We start from the raw sequence: 23412 nt of genomic DNA, 5'->3' as shown, positions 1-23412 counted from the left end.
TTTTGCTGGCCCCTTTTTTCCCCGTGTTTAATTGAAACCTAAGATAAAATTGGTATCTCCGTAAAGTAGAATAACGCTGTTGAAACATTGAGCGTTGCCTGGAGCTTTGAGGTTTCCTTTGTTAATTTTGAATGCTGAAGTGTATTGCATTTCCTCCCAATAGACTTCTTTTACAAAGTCGCGCTAGCAATTCTTGTGCAGCAAATGAAAGGAATCCCATAGGAATTGAATGGGATTCCTCCGCAGCGCGGCTTTGTAAAAGAGGTCCAATGTTTGTTAACTAATTTTTTGTATTTGTGAGTATATATAGTTTGCTTCTCATATAATACTTTTTCTATTCTGTAATCCAAGCCATGGAGAGGTCAACTGTTTCCAGCTCATGTAGGACTGTAATGCAAGACTTCTGTCCCTCAGTTATATATTGTCACCACTCTATAACTACCTTTTGTAACGTAGAGATAGAAGAAATCGCAATAGAAGATTGTCTGCACTACTCCAGATACGATGGCAATCTGATCATAGATGTTCTCTGTGTGGTAGCGCCAGATCCAGTTTGCCAGGTAGAGGGCTCGATACAAGCCCAGAAAGAACAGGTAGTGGGTAGTGATGGTCTCGGCTTCTCCTGTCTTGCTGATCATGAATAGCTGAGGCAAGATGGCCACCGCTTCCAGGTAAATTGAGAATGTCCACAGGAGCTGGGGCAGAGGGAGAAAGAGGGTTCAGAACTCAGCTCTGAGCTACTGACTTAAAATATTATGATTATACAGTATATATATATATATATATATATATATATACATACACATATATTTTACTTTAAAACAGTTTTTATTGATGACTTGAAAAAACAAATACAAAAACGTAAAAGCAATAATATAAGAACAGACATCAGCAGTTTGTTATATAACCCAAACAAATCTCTGCCCCCCAAACAGCTCAGCAGTCCTACCCCCTTATGTATACAACGCGCATATCACATATGCAAAACTGCCATTAAAGTCTATAATCCAAAACCAGGCAATTTATCCCCTCCCCATTCCACCTGCAAACCCAACTTCTCTGCTTGACTTGCATAACTATCTAAGGGCCTTGGTTCTTATGACCCTCAGAGTCTATACGTCAAAAATATCCCCACTCCCCTCCTTCCTACCCCATAAGCCCAGTTTGCAACTCTTAGTGACCCCATATATCTCATCCCACTCACAATTGAAACATTACAAGCAATCTAGCAATACATTTGATTTTTGCCCTCTTGAACTTAAGGTATGTAAGTAAGTTTCCCACACCAACAACAAAAAAAGTTTTTTCCCTTTTGGGGAACCTCTAGCATCTCTTGATTCCCAGCTTGCGAGAAGATGTAGTTGATTCCTTCAATGCCAATAAGCTGGAGTATCAGAAGATGTCTAATATTGTAGTATACACTTCTGTGCCACTAGACACAGTTTATGAAATAAAAACATTCCTCCTTTATCTTTCCCCTTAAAAGTACTACTACTACTATTAATAATTTCTATAGTGCTACTAGACATACGCAGCGCTGAACACATTATTTGCAGGTACTTTCTCTGTCCCTAGAGGGCTCACAATCTTAAGGTTTGTTTTTCTTTGTATCTGGGGCAATGGAGGGTTAAGTGACTTGCCCAAGGTCACGATAAGCTGCAGTGGGAATTGAACCCAGGTTGCCAGGATCAAAGCCCACTGCACTAACCATTAACACAGGAAAAATGGCCTAACATAGTACACGGTAAAGCGTTTTGCATCAGTTTTGCCATCTACACATGCCAGCTACGTGGTATTTAATTTTTTTTTAGGAGGGGGCGTGTCAGGTGGAGAATAGGTATAAAAGTTCTACTCAGCTGGAATGCTGACATTAGAGTGTGCTAACTGAATGATTCTGACTTAATGCAGGAGCCCTTGGTGCCTCATAAATAGGACATGGCAAGTGCTCCCACTTTAACTTTTTTCAAGTGGCCACGTGCTAATGCTAACATTAGTGCATGGCCAGAAAATGAAATAATTGAAAAAGGTCAAATGTATGGCTGTGCTAGAAATGGGATTAGTGCACAGGAAAGTCCCACATTAGGACACTCTAAATGTAGGGGTCATTTTACTAGGGTGCGCTAAAAATGGCCTGCGCTGTTGTAGACGCATTTATTGGACATGCGGTGGTCCATTTTTCAGTGTGCCTGCAAAAAAGGCCTTTTTTTCGGGGGGGGGGGGGGGCCAAAATAGACACACAGCAAAATAAAAATTGGCGCGCGTCCATTTTGGGCCTGAGACCTTACTGCCACCCATTGACCTAGTGGTAAAATCTCACGCATTAACCGGGCGGTAATGGTCTACGTGCATACAATGCTGATTACCGCCTGGTTAGCGCTACGTGTCAGAAAATTTCCAGTGCGCTTAGTGGACGCCAATAAAAAATGAAATTTCCGCCCAGGCCACGTGGTAGCTGGGCAGTAGTTCCAAATTGATGCAAGTAGGACGCGTGTATGCACCTATGCAGCTTAGTAAAAGGGTTCCTTAATTATGATGATTAAGCTTCCTTATATTTTTGATGTATATTTGTATACATATCTTCAATTGCTCCCACACCTTCAGAGATGTAGAGGCAGAGTGATATGTTACTGCTCAGGTGGAAGATGGAAATGTGGGAGCGAGGAAGGAGATGAAAGAGGGAATGAGAAACTGAGTAGGGGGTACAAGCCAAAAGAAGGGGCAGGAGGCCGGGGAGAGGATGAAAGGCAGAAGAGGCTGGAAAACTGTGACTACAGAGGGTGAAAACAGGGGATAGATGATAGACAGGAGCGGAATAGAAGGCTGGAAAAGGATAGAGCGATGGGGGTGGGGAATAGGCTGATTGGAGAGGCTTCAGAGTGGGAGATGGAAGGAGAGGAAGAGGTGAAATGTAGCTGTAAATAGAGAGGCAGAGAAGAGAAAAATGGAGAAAAAAAGATGAGAGAAAGATCAATATTAGAGACAGATGTAGGGAAGAAAGGAGAAGGCAAGAGAGAGATGAAAAGGAAAATAGAAAGCAGACCCTAGAAAAATGGTTCAAGAGAAGAACAAACAAAATGAATAAAATTATTGAACATTTAAATAGACATGATTTATTGTGTTACAGCCAACATGGATTTAGCCAAGAAAAATCTTGCCATACCCATTTAACTGTGATAACTAAATGTTTGCACAGAACTGTAAGAATTTCATACTAATTTAAATACTGGTATGGCTTAGTAATTCCCTTGTTTGTCCTGTTTGTCTGTCCTAATTAGATTGTAAGTCTGTCGAGCAGGGTTTGTCTCTTCATATTCAAGTGTACAGCGCTGCGTACATCTAGTAGCACTATAGATAAGTAGTAGTAGTAGTTTGGGACCTGAGAGCTTGAAGCTAAATTTCAAAATTCCTACTTTAACTGGAATTGCACCACTGAGTGGATGGTAGGTTAGTGTTAATGAATATGGAACCCTCACAAATGATGATCCTGTAAGTTAACGCTGATAAATGTGGACCCAACACAGTCGCCAATAGGTGGTGCTCTTAGCTCCATGTCATTTTTTACCTCCAGAGTGGCAAAATCATAATTCTCTAGGAATGAAAGCCCAATAACGGGGATCAGCAGAAACTCCAAGCGGAAGGTGTCATTTTCGCTGTCATATGTCTTGCGAAGCTTTCCATAGATCACGTAAATGGTGATGTAACTGCACAGCAAATAAATTACCTGGAGGAGGAAAAGTGAGAAAGAGGGACTTCTATGGATACACATTTCACTGAATTGCCACGACTACTCATTTTAATAGCAATCTTGACCATCAGGAACCTCACGATCTAAAGACAGAAGCACTGTCGGTCAACAGGAGGCTTCCTGTAGACTAATCAAGACTGCACTAAAGGTAAAAACTACTGCCACTTGAAGGGGCTCATTAGTAGTGGTGAGTGTTTTTAGCCTTCCAAGCAGGGCCAGTGCAAGTGTACTAGACACCCTAGGCAAAATTTAAGCCCTAGTGTGTGTCTGCTTTCTTTGCTTGAGATTTTGATTGTTAAACTCAACGATCATAACCATTCCTACACCACCTCTCCCAGAACAATATTGTATGTATGTGTCGATATTTACACCCATAAGCAAGCACATTCTATAACAGTGGGGACGATATTCAGATCACGGGAGGCATCCCGGCTAAATCCCACAGTCAGCAATGAGGTTAGATATTCAATGCCAGTTTGTTTCCAGTGACCAGTCTTGAATATTCAGTTTGTTTTTGGGCAGTTTCAAATTAACTGGCCAAGCCAATATTCAGTGCTGGCTGCTTAAGTTTATAGCGGCCAAAGATAGGACTGCTTCTTGGGTGGCCTCATTTGGCCACCAAATGTAGCCAGCGAAGTGCTGAATATTCGCGATAGAGCCAGTTAGCCATTATGCGCTGGCTGCAAATACTCAGCAAGAGATAGCCCTGCTGAATATTTGTGGATAGCAAGTTAGGTGATATTTAACCGGCCAGGAGCCATTTCTAACCAGTTAAATAGAACTGAATATTGGAGGGAGTGTGTCTATTAGGAGCCTATTTTCCTTTATAGACTACTAGTGTAATGGGTGTATAAACATGCATGCAGTTAGGCACGAGCAGTTAATGCCATCCATAGAGCTGGTGTAAATGTGAGCATCTAAATGCTGGAGATGTGCGCAGAACTTATAGTATTCTGTAAGAAGCTGAGTATGTTAAGTGTAAGTCTCACCCATGTGTACATCCATGCACTATGTAAGGTATGCACGTATTTACAGAATAGCATTTAAGCAGATTTTTAGCATTTACACAAGTATGTGCTCATACACACATGTATATGCCGATATTCTAATTATTTTCATGCTGGTAAATAATCAGAATACCTGCTCTCTGCTAACCTGTGCCAAAATTCCCAATGAGAGTTTCTTCTTATCGTGCAACTCCTATTCTTTGACAACCCTTCACCCTTTCCCACCACCTTTTATCCTACATAACTCTTACCTTCATGACCACATTGTAGACTGATATAAAAATGAAGAACATATCAAGGTATCGGGTGCTGAACACGAGTGCAAAGAGAACTTGGCTTTTCCCTGATATCCCTGTATGAAAGAAAGAGAAGACACAAGGCCAGCTGAAGAAAGACCAGTGACAGGAAATAAACTCTTTAACTAAATAGACTGATGCGATCAAAAATATGTATTTAAGTGTAATGGACAAAAACAAACGCAGGAAGGGCAGATAGACCAAGATGGAAGAACATAAGCGTTGCCATACTGGGATGCACCAAAAATCTATCAAGCTCAGCATCCTGTTTCCAACGGTGGCCAAACCAAGGTCACAAGTATCTGGCAAGATCCCAGAACAGTAAAACAGATTATCCTACAAATAAGCAGTGGAGTTTTCCAAGTCTATTTTAATAATGGCTTATAGACTTTTCTTTCAGGAAATCATCCAAACCCTTTTCCTAAAAGTCCATAAGTTATTTTAGAAGGCTTCCATGGCATTTGCTTGTTTAAATACTGTAGTGGATTTACACATGCAAATAGTATGTTTAGAAAAGCTGTTACTTATTGTACACGTCTATATGTGTAGCACATTGTTTTTAAAGGTGTGTGGTTTGCGTGGGCCTATGAAGTATCCATTTCTCCGAGGACAAGCAGGCCATTGTATTCTTACAGATGGGTGCGGACGCTGACTAGCTATGTGTAGAATAGTAGAATCCCATCGTGCATGCCTGGGTGTCTTTCTATGTGACACGCAAGAGTAGGTCCCTCAGTCTTCTAAAAGCGAGAAGACCTGTCTTTCTCAACATAGTGCATTTACTAAGGCTTTTCAGTGCCTTCCTGCGTGGTCCTGTCATTATTTTTTACATTTTGCTTCATCGTTTTATTTAATTCTTGCCCTAGTTATTAGTTTTTTCAGCCTTTCAAAATTTTCTTTGTTTTTTTTTCATACTTGGCTAGGCCTACTTGTTTGGCCAGAGCCCTGACCTCGATTTAGCCACCGCCCCCTTTTATGGCAAAATTGAGGAGAGATCATTTGGCCTCGATTCTTTTTTGATGCCACAGGAGACCCCCAGTGTCTTCAACAGGTGTGCCAAGTATAATTAAGTGATTTCTGTTATGGACCCACACTCATAAGTCTCTGTAATATTTCCGATCTGATGACGAAGGGCTACCTTTGAAAGCTAATCAAAAATATATTAAGTTAGTCCAATAAAAAAGGTATCAACTTATTTTCTTTTCTATGTTTTATTTTATTTCTATTGATTACCTTTAAAAGTGGACTAACATGGCTACCACATCTCTCTACTGTAATATTCCTTAAACCACTCCCATTCTGAGTGGTACGGGTCAATAAAATGCCATATCTATCTTTGATTTAAATATGCTTTTCTATCAGCCTGTTGTCTACGCAGGTGCAAGGTCAACATATGGGTTATCTTTTTGTTTTTCTCATAAGCTTGATGTTTCAGCCTGGCAGAGGCACAGGCCACTTTTTCTGTGTAGTAGCTATCTAATTGCAATCTGGCAGCCTGTGGCTACCAGAAAACAGGTTACGAACCTGTAAGTTTATGTTGTTGCACTAAGTTGTTAATTTGAAAAGTACAGTCTTGTATTAATCTAGTCTCCTGCCACTTCACATAAAACTCCCCTAGAAACTGACTTAAGGGTGTCCCAAGCAATACCTAAGGGTGGGACAGATTCCTGGTTATGCTCAATGCAATCTTCAGCAAAGCTCTATAAACTTGAACCAGAGTCTCGTCTTCCAACAATGCATTATTAAGGGACCAGTATCTCCCTCAACATCAAATAATTCAACCCAAGTAGGAGCGTGATCGGAAACAGCAAGTATGCTTATAGAGGATACAAAATCAGCAGTGAGAGAAGCAGCATCAACAAGCAAACAATTGATCCTAGAATGGGAGAATGGGAATAAAATATATAGTATCGATGCCTAAGATTGGCTAGCCTCCAAGCATCTACCACCCTTAGAGCATAGGTAAGATGCTGGAAGGCTTTAGAGTTATGGATATCATCACCAGTAGACCCCTGTGCAATTAAAGCCAGGCTGCAAATAGGCATCTTCCTAACTCTCTCCCCACCGCCCTAACCCCTAGCCCCCTAAACCCCAACCCAGTCCCTAATCTACCCTTCATAGCCCTATCAGAGCCAAATCACGCGAGTGAGCTCCCCATCTTATTAAAATAAGTAATGTTCTCACATTCTCCAGCGCATTTTTATTACAACTTTACATACTTCCATACAATCCCATACAACTAAATTCCCAACACACCCCAACATTAAAAAGAGGGGGAGAGAAAAGGAAAAAGAAAAGAAAACAAACATCCCATTGCAAAAACCCTCCCCCTGCGCACTACACACAACATTACAGGCAGGCCATTCCTACATCATGAACTGCAAAAGAAATACTTAAATGTCCATATTGGGCCATCATGCCTCCACAGCACATCAGCCGCACACCAGGTCCTGTCTCTCCGCTCTTCACTTCAATACCCCAGTGTCTGAGGGTTCAGATCTTCAAACCGGGTCTACACCAGACACCAGACAAATCCTGCTGGACAAACTTCAATGCTTCTTCAGCTTTGGTAAAAAACTGCTGAGATCCCTGATGCCAAATCTTCAGGCGGGCAGGGTATAGCAGGGCAAATTGTATCTTCCTGGAAAATAATAGCTGGCAGACCTCTCGAAACGCTTTGCGTTGCAAAGATACCGCGTTGGAATAGTCTTGAAAACAACGCACCACCACATTCTCATATCTCAGCTGCCCTAGCTTCTGGAGAGCCTGAAATATGTCCTGCTTATGGGCAAAATTCAAAACTTTGAAGATCACCACTCTAGGGCGCGGATCCTCCTTACGCATTGGCCCCAACCTGTGGGCCCGCTCCACTCGCAGCGGGCCCGCTGCTGATGTCAGTTTAAGGGCCTTGGGAAGCCAGGACTCCAAAAAAGATCTCAATTCGCTGTCCTTGACCGTTTCCGGCAGCCCCACCATTCGAACGTTGCTCCTCTGCGCCCTGTTTTCGAGGTCCTCCAGCTTTGCTTCAAGTCTGTCCACCCTCTGCTGCAAGGCCTTTCCGGAGCTCTGCTGTTGTTGGACCGCATCCTCTACATACGATAAACGTTGTTTATACTGGGCAAATTCAGACTGTATACCATCCAGCTTACCGTCGATGCCCTGTAACTGGTCTGCTATCTTTTGTAGCTTTAAATCTACGGATGCCTCAAGCACCAAGGAGACCTCCGCCGCCACCTCCGCAGCCCATGCGGAGCCCACCGTCGGAGAAGCTCCACCAGCTGCGTCCACCATCTTTTGCTCAGGCGCTCGGTTTCGCGCTCCTTCCTTTTTGCTGGATTTTGCTGCCATCCGCTGCTGTAATTCGCGCTCCGCGTTTCCCAAAAGTGTCTGTAACACTTCCCACACTCAGCGATATGGTTTGCGTAAGTGGGGTCCCTCCGATTGAAGAATGATAGACTCAAATAGTTGTAGATAGGGAGGGAGCTCTGCACGACGACGTCCTTCCTCTAGTCGTGCATCACGTGGTCTCCATGGCTGATGAAATTTAATGTGGATAAGTGCAAAGTGATATACATTGGAAGAATAATCTAAATCACAGTTACTTGATATTATACATTAGGAATCACAGCAACACAAAAGGAGTGAGGCAAAAAAAGAACAAGGATTCCAGAAGGTCAATATAGGACCTTTAATCTAGTCAGCAAATCCAATACATCAAGAACCAGACATGGCGGTGCATTTGGAACACTGCCGGTTTCCCCTCCAGCCACAACACTGAGCACTTCTTCATTTTTTGCCACTTAGTGCGGTTGATTACAAGCATTTTCATACATATACAGGACCTATATTGTACCAACATATGCTACACATTCTTTGATCCCTGAAGCAGGCACACAGACCGAAACATGGCCATGTCGGGTCCTTGATGTACTATTTGCTGATAAGATTAAAGGTCCTATATTGACTTTCTAGAATCCTGGTTAATTTTTTGCCTCACTCCTTTTGCGTTGCTGTTACAAGTCCATGAGGTTTGGTTTTTCTCCTTCTGTTTTTTAATTCAACATTAGGAGTCACCACACACACACAAAAGATCTAGGTGTCATCATGAAATCTGCTCAGTGTGTGACAGCTGCCAAAAAAAGCAAACACAATGTTAAGAGTTATTAGGAAAGGAATAGAAAATAAAACAAAGAATATAATAATACCTCTGTGTTGCTCAATGGTGCGACCTCACCTTGAGTATTGTGTTGCAATTCTAATTGATGCATCTCAAAAAAGATGTGGAGGTGTATTTTCAAAGCACTTAGACTTACACAGTTACATGGTAACCTATGGATCTTTGTAAGTCTAAGGGCCCCATTTACAAAGCGGCATATCTGTACCATCACTTTGCCGCGCGTCGTTTTGGTACTACTGCTGGCCCACTGCAGGAAGTGCTGCCCCCACCGCTCACCATTTCCAGTGTGACAGAAATGTGGGGTTTTGTGCACTAGGGGCTTACCTGGCAGTAATCGCTGCCTGGTTACTGCCAAGTTAGCTCAGGAGCACGCACCACTTCCTAAATAGGTGGTGGTATGGGCTCCCCCCCAGAAATGGCCATGTGGCATGTGGATTCACTTACCAAACAGCCATTTCCTTTTTTTTTTTTCATTCATCTTTATTAGGATCAGTACAAACACAATTACAGGACTTAAGAAGAACAGCAATAAATGTTGAACCAATAATTTAGAAACAACCTTAAGCTCTCCCACCCAACCCCCCTATACCCTCTCCCCTTCCTTATGGCTCTATGAAGACCCATCAGTCAAAGATAAATCAGGCATTGAGAAAGTGACTTCTGATCGATGGTGTGAGTGAGGATCAAAAAAGTTCCCATACATGACAAAACCACTTGCCCGCCACAGGATCCATATCAGAAAAATCTCAACACTCCAAAGAGGCTTGTTGAATCATCAGGGATCTCCACTGTGGAAGTGTAAGTGGATCTGTGGACAACCACTGTTGCAGTATACATTTCTTGCCCAGTAACATAGCTCACTTTACAAAACCTACATATCCCTGTGAAGCAGGATGGGAACAGCTAAATTGCTCAAAAAGCCACATCCAATGCCAGAGAGAAGACGCATGCACAATCATTGTCTGCCAAAACACTTGCACTTTCAACCAACCCCAAAACATATGGACCGGGGTAGCAGAATGTTGGGTGTACTTGAGAACACCCGGAGATCATCCACCCAGAGAGCGGCCTTGAACGCATGATATGGGGAAATATACAAACGTAAAAGAAATTTATATTGAAGTTCCTCATCTAGGGCATTCCTAGTCAACTGACCAGAAGTATGCTGGATCCCCAAATCGAAATTCCAGCTTTGCACATAACGGACCTTAGTTTTTGCCTTTTACCCATTGTGGTAAAAGGGACCTTGGTGCATAGCAAATCCATCTACCGACACTACCACAGGGTCCCTTTAACCACAGCTAGGTAAAAGGGGCTCTAAATCATTCGAAAATGAGCCCCATAGTGGAATTAAAAGATACAAAGAAGGGCAACCATAATGATAAAGGGGAAGGAATTTCTCTCATATGAGGAAAGGCTAAAGAGGTTAAGGCTTTTCGGTTTAGAGTCAGCTGAGGTGGGATATGATAGAGGTCTACAAAACAGAGGAAAACACCTCCATGAATAGAGTATATCTATGTTTAAATCTTTTTATTGACGTATTATATAAAGCATCGATACACAATGTCAACGAATAACCTTCCTAATACAACAGAGAACTATCAATCCGTCCACATACGTCAAAACATTTTCTACTTTTTATCCCCAAACAACCCCCCTCCCCCCACCCTCCCCTCCGTTTAATTGTAAACCTGTGTTAACTGAATCCCCAAGACTCACTTTTAACATAATATTAATCAGACCGTTCTAATACACACGTAACTGCCCCTCCATCTGAAAACTCCAGTCTCTTCCACTATTATTGAACAAGTTGCATGCCCTCCATCTACCCCAGCAAGGACATGGAACTCCAGCAGTGAACCAAAATACAGTGTTTCCACAAAACTTTGTTCCCTCCCCCTGTTCCCCCCACTCCTTAACCACCCATAACTTGACTTACTAAACAGCAATTCCCCTCTCTCCCTCCCCCCCCCTCCCTTCCCAAATCATCTTACAATTGTCTCGAGTGTAAGCAACTTAACCTCCTTCATCTCTTATGGACTTTACCCCAGGAATTTTACAAATTGTTAATAATGAAACTCCTACCTCTTGGGCTCATTATTTGCAAATAAGGGTCCCAAATTGTCAAAAACTGTTTCTTGCGTCTTAGAGTGCCTTTCGCATCTCGAGCTTCCCATGCCATCAATTGGTGTATCTGATTCCTCCAATGCCCCAAAGCGGGAGTCTCCGTCCCCACCCAGTATTGTAAAATTGTTTTCCGAGCCACCAAGCATAATTTCCTACAAAGCAGTCGCCCAGGCCCCTTTAAACTGCGAAATGCTCCAGGCACATCCAACAGTAATTGTTCCATTGAACCTTGAAGAGATCTGTCCACCAGGCGTTCCAAAAAACGCACCACCTGGTTCCAAAATCTCCTCACTTTCTGGCAAGCCCAAAATGCATGATAGTATGTATGTCTAGGATGACCACATTTGGAACACTGCGAATCTTGGCCCCCTTCCACATGTGCTAACATCGCCTTAGTCATATATGCCCGTAGGATCACCCGAGCCCCACATTCCCTCAACCGCATATCAGATGTTAAAGTATAAACTCCTTTTAAAGATTGCAAAACTTCCCAAGTACCTAGCCCCACCCCGGAATCCTCCTCCCATTTTGCCTTGATCCCCTCAAACCCTCTAGCAGGGCATAGCTGAACAAGGGCCTGCACTAACCCAGAGATGGACAACCCACTATCAGAAATCTTTGAAAAGAATGACCTGAGCTCTACTCCTAGCTTGAATTGCAACTTATTCCTGTCCAAGGTCCTTACGTAGTGTGTTAGCTGTGCGTAGGCAAACTGTGCACCCCACCCCTCCGAAGACTCTTCCTCCCAAGTTCCTAACGGTTCCAACTCACCTGTGGCTCCCATTACATGCTCCAGAAGATATATCCCTTTTTGCTCCCATTTCTTAAACCAAACATTATCCCATCCTGATCTAAACCTTCCATTCCCTCTAATAGGCAACTGATCCGACACCTCCGGGTCCCCACCTAACCGCCTCACTAAAACCTTCCACCCCTCTCTCAATGAATTCAAGAGCACACTCCCCTTTATACCCTCAGGCAACTGCCTTTTTTTGCAGTGCAACAGAAAATAAAGATGATAAGGCGCAAAATGTTCCTGTTCTAAATATAATGGTGTGTAAACAGTTGTCCCCTCAATCCAATCTCCCACATGCCGAAGCATACAAGCTTGGTTATATAACTTCAAATCTGGCAGTCCCAGACCACCCTGCCTCCAATGACCTATCAATAGTGCCATTCTCAGCCTCGGCTTTTTCCCTGCCCAACAAAAAGCACTCACCCATTTATAAATTAATCTCAAATCTTTCTGAAGAAGGCGTATAGGCAATATTTGAAGAACATATAACCACTTTGGAAACTGAACCATCTTTATTAAATTAATTCTACCCATTAGAGAAATTGGCAATAAACGCCACCGCTCCAGCTTCTCCTTCGTATCTTCGATCAATTTCCCCACATTAAGCTGGTATAGTTTTGTCACATCCATGCTTAAATTAATCCCCAAATAACGAAATGAATCTGATGCCCACCTCAAAGGGAAACCCTCTCTCCATTCATCCTTCACTTGGTCTGAGGAAGGTAAAGCCTCCGATTTCCCCAAGTTCAATTGGAGACCTGCAAAGTCTCCATACTCACCAAAGATTTCCAAAAGAGCCGCCAAGGAACTTCTAGGACTCTCCATATGTACCAGTATGTCATCCGCAAATGCCGCTACTTTGAAACAGCCCTTCCCAACTCGAATCCCCTGAATCTCATCTGTTGTCAGTATCTCTCTAATTAAGGGATCTAAAGTCAGCACAAAAAGAAGCGGCGATAGAGGGCATCCCTGCCGGGTACCCCGTAGGACTGGAAACATCGCTGACGACATTCCATTCACCAACACTGTTGCCTGTGGCTCCGCATATAATGCTTTTATTCCTGAAACAAAGAGACCCTCAAAGCCATATGCCCTCAATACTTCAAACATAAAGTCCCATCTCACCTTATCAAATGCTTTCTCTGCATCAAAACTTACTAGAATAGATGGTATCCCTCTCTTTGATCTCTGCTCCAATGAAGTCAAAATTCTCCTTACATTCTTGGTGATTGATCTTCCCTGCACGAATCCTACCTGTGCTTCATGTATAATTTCCGGAAGCACCTTAGCCATTCTATTAGCTAAAACTTTTGCCATCAACTTCGCTTCAAAATTAAGCAAAGAGATCGGCCTATAAGATTCTGGCAACAACGGGTCCCTACCCGGTTTTGGCAGCACAATTATTTGTGCCACCGTTAAGGACTGCGGCATAGATTCCAATTCTATAATTTTATTAAACATAGCAGCCAACGGGGTTGTGATCTCCGTACCCATTAGTTTGTAAAACTCGGCTCTATACCCGTCAGCTCCAGGTGCCTTGTTCAACGCACTTTTCCCTATCGCCCCCTCCACTTCTTCCACACTTATTTGTTCATTCAACTGTCCTCTAGTTCCCTCATCTATCATGGGCAGTAGCTTGGACTCCAAATATACGTCCCCCCTCAAACCCAAGTCCGGAGGGCTTTTATATAGTTCTGTATAATAACGGTGAAATACCTGAGAGATCTCCCGATCAGTACGGACTAAATGGCCCCTTGACTCCTGAATTTGCAGTATCCCCTGAGGGCGGGCTCTAGGTCTCAACAATTTGGCCAACAATCTCCCCGTTTTATTACCATGCTTATATAGCTGATATTTATAATATGTTTGAGACTTTGCTGCTCGCTGATGGAGCAATGAGTTCAATGCCACCTGTGTCTCTAGTACTAATTGCCTGGTCTTCCCCGATTGTTCCTCCCCCAATCTCTTCCTAGCCCTGCGCAACTGCTCCCCCAATCTTAATATCTCCTTATCTCGAATCTTCCTACTCCTACACGTGTAGCTAATTATTTCCCCCCTGAGAACTGCCTTTGCGGCCTCCCAATACAGAATCGGGTCATTTATATGTTCCTTATTGTGACTCGCATACTGATGCCAACAGTCAATGATATGTGCTCTAAATTTTTCATCTTTGTATAATTCAATTGGGAATTGCCAGCTCTTGGGCCTATCATCTGCCAAACCCACCGACCACTCCATTAGCACCCAAGCGTGATCTGATATCACATATGGTCCCAACTCCCCTTTCTCCACCTTCCCAAATACCCCCCTAGAAACTAAAAGATAATCTATCCTTGCCTGAGAGGAGTGTGCTCTCGAAAGGTGAGTATAATCTTTCTCAGTGGGGTGCAGCGCTCTCCAGCTATCCACCAAATCGAACAGATGAACCAGCTGCCTTAGACCTCTATTCCCTCTATATGTCTCTGAAGCCCTCCTCCCCGTGCTGTCCATCTCTGGGTCCCACACTGTGTTGAAATCTCCCCCCACCACCTTATCCAAATTCCTTTGTTGTAATAATAACTGTACTATACGGTTGTAGAACTGCTTGTCATACTGATTCGGGGCATAAATGTTGCATAGCAGATAGGGGCGACCTTTTATTGTTACTTCCACCATTATATATCTCCCCCCTGAGTCTACATATACCACCCGATGACTATCAATGGTACCCTTCTTACATAAAATGGCTACTCCTCCTTTTTTATGGATGGCATCTGCAGCCCAGCAATCGCCTACCCACCAGGTTTTAAGCTTACCATGTTCTCCAGCGTCCAAATGGGTCTCCTGTAAAAATGCAATATCAATGTGATTCCTGTGCAGGTGTTGTAATATTTTTGTCCGCTTAATGGGTGAATTTATGCCACCCACATTCCATGTTACCACCTTCACTCTATGAGCCAATGACCCCAAAGTAGCATATCAAAATATCTTTTCTGTGAAATTGGGAGGAGATAGCCCAGCCTCCACCCCCTCCCATACAGACTCCAACTCTTTCCAACTCCCCTCCGGATTCTCCACTCGACACACTCCAATTGTAAACATATCAAATAATCCCCCCCATCCCTCCCCCCGATCTCCCTCCCCCCCCTCATAATATGAATAGAGTATATCTAATATAATAATTTGCTCCTCAACATTCCAATGGGCCTCACTGGGATCGTAACCACCTGCTGACATCACTCCTCCAACGTTCTCCTCCAACGTTCCAATGTGTGTCACTGGGATTGTAACCACCTGCTGACGTCACTCCTGCAATGTTCTCTGTCCCCCCTCCCTCCCTCAAAAAGATGCCCCAACTGACCAGATGACCACCGGAGGGAATGGGGGATGGCCTCCCCTTACTCCCCCAGTGGTCACCAACCCCCTCCCACACACACAAAAAACCCCCATTAAAAATCATTTTTTTTGCCAGCCTCTATGCCAGCCTCAAATGTCATACCCAGCTCCATGATAGCAGTATGCAGGTCCCTGGAGCAGTTTTCAGTGGGTGCAGTGCACTTCAGGCAGGCAGACCCAGGCCCATCCACCCCCTACCTGTTACACTTGTGGTGGTAAATGTGAGCCCTCCAAAACCCACCCAAAACCCACTGTACCCACATGTAGGTGCCCCCCCTTCACCTGTAAGGGCTATGGTAGTGGTGTACAGTTGTGGGTAGTGGATTTTGGGGGGCTCAGCACCGAAGGTAAGGGAGCTATGCACCTGGGATCAATTTGTGAAGTCCACTGCAGTGCCCCCTAGGGTGCCCGGTTGGTGTCCTGGCATGTGAGGGGGACCAGTGCACTACAAATGCTGGCTCCTCCCAAGACCAAGTGCCTTGGATTTGGCCTCCAAAACTGAACACAATACTCCAAGTGGGGCCTCACCAATGACTTGTAGAGGGGCACCAACACCTCCTTTCTTCTGCTGGTTATGCCCCTCTCTATGCAGACAGACTAGCATCCTTCTGGCCACGGCTGTCGCCTTGTCGCATTGTTTCTTCACCTTTAGATCCTCAGACACCAACACCCCAAGGTCTCTCTCCTGAGTCGAGATTACTAATCTCTCCCCTCCTATTTGGTATCTCTCTCTTTCGGGTTTTTGCACCCCAAGTGCATCACTCTACACTTTTTGGCATTAAATTTTAACTCCCCATAGTAACTTAGAACAATAAATCAAACAATAAACAATAAATGCATACACTCACTGTCATACATAACATGATATGTGTTTAAATGTGCTCAGTCCGTACCCATTCCAACCATTATATCCCAAAAAGAATATGAGGTAATATCATAGAAGGAAACATCATAGCACATTTGGTGTTCCGCTTCCTAGAAAATGTATGTACATACATATAAGCCAACCAAAGCTTATAAACTTGTGCAACTATTGCCTTTAATTGCTTGGATATCTGTGTACTGTAATTAGAAATTCATATACTTGCACCCTCACTAATATAGCTACATATTGCTACAAAATACATAAGATGTCATATGTGCACAGTACCACAGTATTTAGCTGTTGATGAATCTCAAATAAAGAGCACAAGGAGGTACAGTATAACAAGTGCTACAAACCTATATAGATAAAAACCCACTTTTTCATATGTTATAAATGGTATAACAAATACATAAACTAATACATATGATAATCACTTCCCTTTGGGGTATGGCGTGCTCGTGCTTGTGCTTCATAAAGATCGCTCATAGTCCATTCATTCTAACCATGTCCATTCAATCTAACCATTCTCTGCAACTCGGTAAAGGTTCCCTTTAACTCTGGCCGAGTTTCGCGTAGCTTCGTCAGAAAAGGAAACTGCAAACAAAATATTCCATAAACAAACTTACATTTCACACATGCTGAAATGTACCTTTCACCAATAAGCACAAATTCCAACAAAAATTATAACAAATTTCTTACAAATCGCATTTCTTGAAACCAGTAATGGACACAAAAACTTGGGCAGGTCCGTGTCTGAGTTCTCTCTCCTCCAGCTCAGAGCGTGTGACGTCATATTTCCCGCGCTCTTTTAAATACCCACATAGACACTTATGCAGGCTCCTTCATTGGTTGAACTGGAGTTGAGGATCGCATTCCCTTAAAGAAATAGTACATATCTGCTTTACACAAACTTGATTCCACAAATTCCACTGTTAATTAATGTATTTATTACATTTGTACTCCACGCTTTCCCGCTCATCGCAGGCTCAATGCGGCTTACATAGTAACAAGAGAATACAATCTTAATGCCCAAGCATTTTGTAAACATCGGTATCTCCCTCTCTAAGGCCACCAATATATACTGGACCCCTCCTCATGTGAACATCAGTCGCATCACAATCCCAATGAGTCACAGCCACTCAACCTTTCTATTCAACCCTGAGGTTGGACAGTGTCCCAGAAAAAAATAAAACGTTGTTCTTTCTGAAGAAGTATTTCACTCAGGGAACCCCCTCTCTTTAACTCAATATGTAAGAGGACCGTGTATCGCAGATCCTCAATATCATGATGAAACTCCTGCCAGTGCCCAGACAGGGGGGCCTCCACTTTGCATGTTCGGATATTACTCACATGCTCTCTCCAATGCGAGTTTTAATTTTTCGGGTCGTATGCCCAATGTAAAATAGTTTACATGGGCACCAGATGCAATACACCACCCCCTGAGAATTACAATTCATTCTTTTACGCATGTAAAACTGACTCCTATTGTAGGGGGGCTGAATCCTATTTCCCTCTTGGACATACTGACAGTACATACATTGGCCACATTTGTAATGACCAGGGTGATCATGTACATCCCCTCTGTGACTGGAAAGGATTTTCCCAAGGTTATGGCCCCTCTTGTATGCAAAATAAAGTGGATTTTGAAAGGGGGCTTGAACCTTCAGTATATGCTAATATTTGTGTATCACATAGCTAATGGAGTTTGATATTCTAGAGAAAGGGACTACACAGACCAACGATTTTGCCTTCTCCTCGGCTTTAGGTTGAAGAAGCCAATGATGATCCCCATTGGCCGCTCTCTTATATGCCTTATGGACAACTGTGTGTGGGTAGCCCCGATGGATGAAACGCTGATGCATAACTGTAGCTTCCTTTTTGAAGTCTTCCTTAGCCGAACAGAGGCGTTTTAAACGTAGAAATTGTCCCGATGGAATATTGTTGTGTAGATGTCTGGGATGGAAGCTCGAATAATGAAGCACCATATTACTATCTGTGTTCTTTCTATAAATAGAGGTGCATAATCGTCCTTCTTCAATCCAAATAGTGACATCCAGAAAGTTGATAAATTTAGAATCCCACGTGGCAGTAAAGCACATATGAACATCTACACTGTTGATATATGACACAAACTGCTGTAGGTCATCCACTGTGCTGTCCCAAATAATCAGGATGTCATCAATGTAACGTTTCCAAGCGAGGATTTTTCTTTTTTTTTCATTTATAAAATTTTTATTGATCAAACAGGTTTACAACATTCCAAAACCACAGGTTCCCTCAACAATTCAACTTATAAATATATGAACATTTTCCACAAGCCTCTTTTTTCCCCCCCTACCCCCTCCCATCCCCCCTCCCCTTCCCCCCCCCCCCCACCCCCCTTCTCTTATTTCTTTGGTTTAACCCACCCTCTTCATTAAATTTCTTCAACCAGAAAAAAACTTTTCCAAATGTACCCATTCCTCTGCATTGGGATTATGACGCCCCTTGCATCTATCTGTCATCTTTTCCATAGCAGCCACCAATCTAAGTTTCTCTACCCATTCTGTCTTTGTGGGTCCCCTAGTTTGTTTCCATTTTAGTGCCACCATTGTTTTTGCAGCGGCCAGACCCATACGCAGTATTCTGTTTTGCCACTTCTTCCTCCCTCTGTTTCCCCAACCTAGAAGACACCATTTTGGATCGCGGGGAAACAAGATACCCACTATCTTAGTTAATGAGTTTATTACTTCTTTCCAGAACACCTGTAAAACTGGGCATTCCCACCAAATATGAAAATAGGTGCCCTTCTCCTTCTCACATCTCCAACAGGTGTCTGAAGCATTGGGAAACATTGCCTTTATTTTATCTGGCGTGTAATACCATCTACTCAATATTTTGTAGGCATTTTCTTTGATAAGAACACAAATGGATGCTCTCTTAACTTCCATACATATTTTCTGCCATTCTGCTTCTGTAAATTCGGTCTCGAGGTCTCGCTCCCATGCATACATAAATGGCAATTTTACAAAATCCCTTCTCCTGATATATTCGTAAAGTTTAGTGATCCCTTTCCCTCTCAGGTCTATATCCCCCCACAGATTTTCAAACTTTTCACTTTTAATTGGGCCCTCTTTCATCCCCTTCTCTTTTATAATATAATCTTTCACCTGAAGATATGCATACATGTCCGTCTCAGGCAAGTCATATTCCCTTCTAAGGTCAGTAAAATTTCTAATTGAACCATTGTCTAGGAAATCCCGAAATCTAATCAAGCCCTTTTGGAACCATGTAGAAAATATCCTACCGTCCCTCCCTCCTGGAAATCCAGGTTCCTGGGTAATCCAAGCATAGGTAGATTTGTGCTGGGTTCCCCGTAACCTTTTCTTGAGCATTCCCCACAGCGTAAGTAGATGAGAAACAAAAGGGTTTAATGCCATCTTCCTATAATTAACTTCTGGAGTAGAGCCCCATAGAAGGGCGTCAAGCCGCCCCCCCTGAACAAAAATCTGTTCCAACCTAGTGATAGGCGACAGATCCACTTTGCTCCATACACCAATTTGTTTCAGTTGAGCTGCCCAGTAATACCAAAGTATATTTGGCATACCTCTCCCTCCTTGCTCCACCGCCCTCCATAGGGTCCTCCGGGAAAGTCTAGCTTGCTGCCCTCCCCATACAAACCCACCCAGCTCTGTTTGTATCTTCTGTAGCTCCCCCTTTGGGACTGGGATTGGTAGGGTTTGGAACAAGAACAGTAATCTAGGTAAAATATTCATCTTTATGGCTGCTATCCTGCCCCACCAGAACAGCCAGCTCATCTTCCATCTATTTAGGTCCTTTTGTATTTCTCTGATTAGGGGAACATAATTCAACACATATAAGCTGTCTAAGTCACATGGAATCCAAATACCCAAGTATTTAAAACTAGTGGTTACTACCCGAAATGCAAAGTGTCTTCCCATCTGCTCTTTTTCATGTTCTGATATTGTTATTCCCATTATTTCAGATTTGTCGAAATTTACTTTGAATCCCGTCAATGCTCCAAATGCATCTAATTCCCTCATAATTATAGGTAATGTCAGCAATGGTGCTCCCACATAGAATAAAATGTCATCTGCAAATAATGCCATTTTGTGATCCCTTAATTCTCTAATTCTTTGGGCCAGCGGCTCTATCGAGATCGCAAATAGTAGTGGGGACAAGGGGCACCCCTGCCTAGTCCCCCTTTGAATAGCAAATTGACTTGACCAGCCCCCATTCACTTTAATCCTAGCCACCGGTGTTGAGTACAAGCCTTTTACCCATCCCACGAAAACACTTCCCAATCCCATCTCCAGCATTACATCCCATAAATACTCCCATTCGACCCGATCAAACGCCTTCTCAGCGTCGACCATGAGGAGTGCTAGGGAGTCGCCCCTTTTCTGTGCCCCCCAGATGAGATTTAGAGTGCGTCTAATGTTGTCTGCTACTTGTCGTTGTGCTATGAAGCCTGATTGGTCCTCATGTATCAGGGTGGGAAGTATCTCCTTCAGCCTCTCAGCCATAATTTTGGCTAGGATCTTAACATCTATATTAATGAGGGAGATTGGTCTATAGGATCCACACACTGTTGGGTCTCGGCCAGGTTTTAACAATACTGAGATCCCTGCTTCTCGCATACTTAATGGCGGATTGCCCTCTACAAAGCAAGCATTCCCAATCCTCACCAATAATGGCCCTAACTCCTGCTGGAAAACCTTATAAAATTTTGCCGTGTACCCATCTAAACCAGGTGATTTCCCTCCCTTTAGGCCTTTTATGACAGACAGTTCTTCTTGTAAATCAATCGGAGCTTCCAGTGCCTCCCTTTGCTCTGGTGTAATCCTCTGCAATTCTAAATCCTGCAAGTACTCTTGTATTACCTCTTTCTGATGCTCTTTTCCTTTAGTATACAATTTTGTATAGTATTTCACAAATTGCTCTCTGATGTCTTCATCCCTATAAAACATTGCATCTTTTGCTCCTTTTATTTTAACAATCGTGTTTTTCACCCTTTTCTCACGCAACCTCCTAGCGAGCATACTTCCTGCCCTGTTACTAAATTCAAAAAATCGCTGTTGCATCAAGCGCCTCTGAAATTCCATCTTTTTCATCTGTATAGTTTGCAACTCTGATCTCCACTTAAGGAGTTCCTGTAACTGTTGTGTTCCCCCTTCCCGTTGGTGCCTAGCTTCTTGCCTCACCAATTCTCTACGCACCTCCATTTCGTGCTGTTCCCGTGTCCTTTTCTGGTAGGTTCCCTTTTGAATAAGGTGTCCCCTGATCACCGCCTTTAAGGCATCCCATAGGGTCCCCTCCCTCACCTCCCCGTTGTCATTGATTTCTAAATACTCTTTAATCGCTGTTCGAATCTCCTGACAGTCCCCCTCCTGATCCAATAAGGTCTCATTAAGCCGCCAGACCTGTCCACCAACACGGTGGCCCATAGCCCCCAATGAGATCCATACTGGGGCACGATCAGATGCGTGTATACTTTCGATTTCTGCATTATTCACCACTCCCCATAGCTCCCTACTACACCAGATCGCATCAATCCTGGAGTAAGAGCTTTGGGCATGTGAATAGTGAGTGAATGTTTTTTGGGCTGGATGGTGGATTCGCCACACGTCAATTAGATCTAATTCCCTCATCAATTTTAGTAATAGGCGTCTACTATTCCCTCCCCCTCCCATCCGTCCTTTGGAATTATCCAATTCATCGACCGGAAAGTTAAAGTCCCCCCCCCAAAATGACCCTGCCTTCTACAAAATTCGTCAATTCTGCTCTGATATGTTCATAAAACTTTCCCTGACCCACATTAGGGGCATAAACATTTATTAATGTGAGCGGACCACTGTTAGTCTTCCCCTTAATTGCAATACATCTTCCTTCTCCATCTTTATAGATGGCCTCTTTGACAAATTGCAAGTGTTCTTTCACGTAAATGACCAAACCTCCTGTTTTACTCCCTCTGGGATCGGCCAATGTAAAGCCTTCTCCCATACCCTTATTCAAAATTAGTGGTGTGTCCTGTGTCCTAACATGGGTTTCTTGCAGCATAGCAATGTCCCATTTCATTCTGTGCAGTTCTCTAAAGATAATACTTCTCTTTTTTGGGCAGTTTAAACCATTTATATTCCACGATCCCACCTTTAACCCCCCTCCCCCCTCCCCGGAACCCCCCCTCCCCCCTCCCCTCCATGGGCCTGTCCCGCAACTGGCTGCCACCCTCTCCAGCCAGTTTGCACTTAAGGAAGTGAATCCCTCCCAGATCCGGGCCATGCAGCCTTTGAAGTGAAAACAAGCTCTATTCAGCATTTCCCCTCAAATTTCCACTCTAAACATTTTCCCCTAAAACCAGTGTCACAAGTGTTCCCCCCTACCTTACCCTTCCAGCTTTCCCTCTAACCAAAATTATGTCCTGAAAGTCCGTATTCTATACTGTTCAGGTTCCATCTTCAGTCTCAAGGTCCTGTCTCTCCGCACGCTGCGAAAGGCGCTCACGCCACCCCTGCACCTTCTGCCAGCCATTCTGCTCCCTTCTGACTGGGCTTCGTTGCTGCTGCTGTTGCTGCTGTGTCCCAGCCCCCTCTTTCGGGAGGTCTGTACATCCCATTTCACTCAGTACTTTCCAGGCCCCCACGTGCGAGTGCAGCCTCCGGGTGATATTGCCAGCTGTTATTTGTATTCCAAACGGATGCAACCACTGGTACCGCAGCCCTGCTTTCTGCAAATAGGTCGTGACTTCTTTAAAGTCTCTGCGCCTTTGTAATGTTTTTCGAGCCAAGTCCTGAAATACTGTAATTTTCCCTGTTTTCCACTCGACTACTCCCATGGATCTCGCTTTCCGCCATATTGCCTCTTTAGTTGGGAATTTGTGGAAACAAGCTATTATGTCTCTCAGTGTTCCACCTCTCTGCGGGCCTAAACTTCTATGTGCCCTTTCTATTTCCACAGTTTCCATTTCTACAGCCTCGCTAGAGCTACTGTCTTGCTGGAACAGGAATGTGCAGAAATCCTTAACTGT

General features: G+C 43.6%; 1 protein-coding gene across 2 annotated transcripts in view; it reads right to left on the bottom strand.

Moving 5' to 3' along the window:
• The window catches only part of KDELR3 (KDEL endoplasmic reticulum protein retention receptor 3), a 70078-nt gene that overhangs the window by 16202 nt on the left and 30464 nt on the right, over positions 1-23412 (bottom strand). For both annotated transcript variants that reach the window (XM_030210665.1, XM_030210671.1), the window contains 3 exons: positions 5004-5104; positions 3563-3721; positions 443-695 (listed from right to left, as the gene is read on the bottom strand). In XM_030210665.1, coding sequence (XP_030066525.1) covers positions 443-695; positions 3563-3721; positions 5004-5104 — 513 coding nt within the window. The remainder of the gene's footprint in view (positions 1-442; positions 696-3562; positions 3722-5003; positions 5105-23412) is intronic.

Source organism: Microcaecilia unicolor, chromosome 1, assembly GCF_901765095.1.
Source record: "Microcaecilia unicolor chromosome 1, aMicUni1.1, whole genome shotgun sequence".
NCBI classification, from domain to species: Eukaryota; Metazoa; Chordata; class Amphibia; order Gymnophiona; family Siphonopidae; genus Microcaecilia; species Microcaecilia unicolor.
The sequence above is the reverse complement of the archived record's forward strand: the minus strand, read 5'-3'. Positions and strand labels throughout refer to the sequence as shown.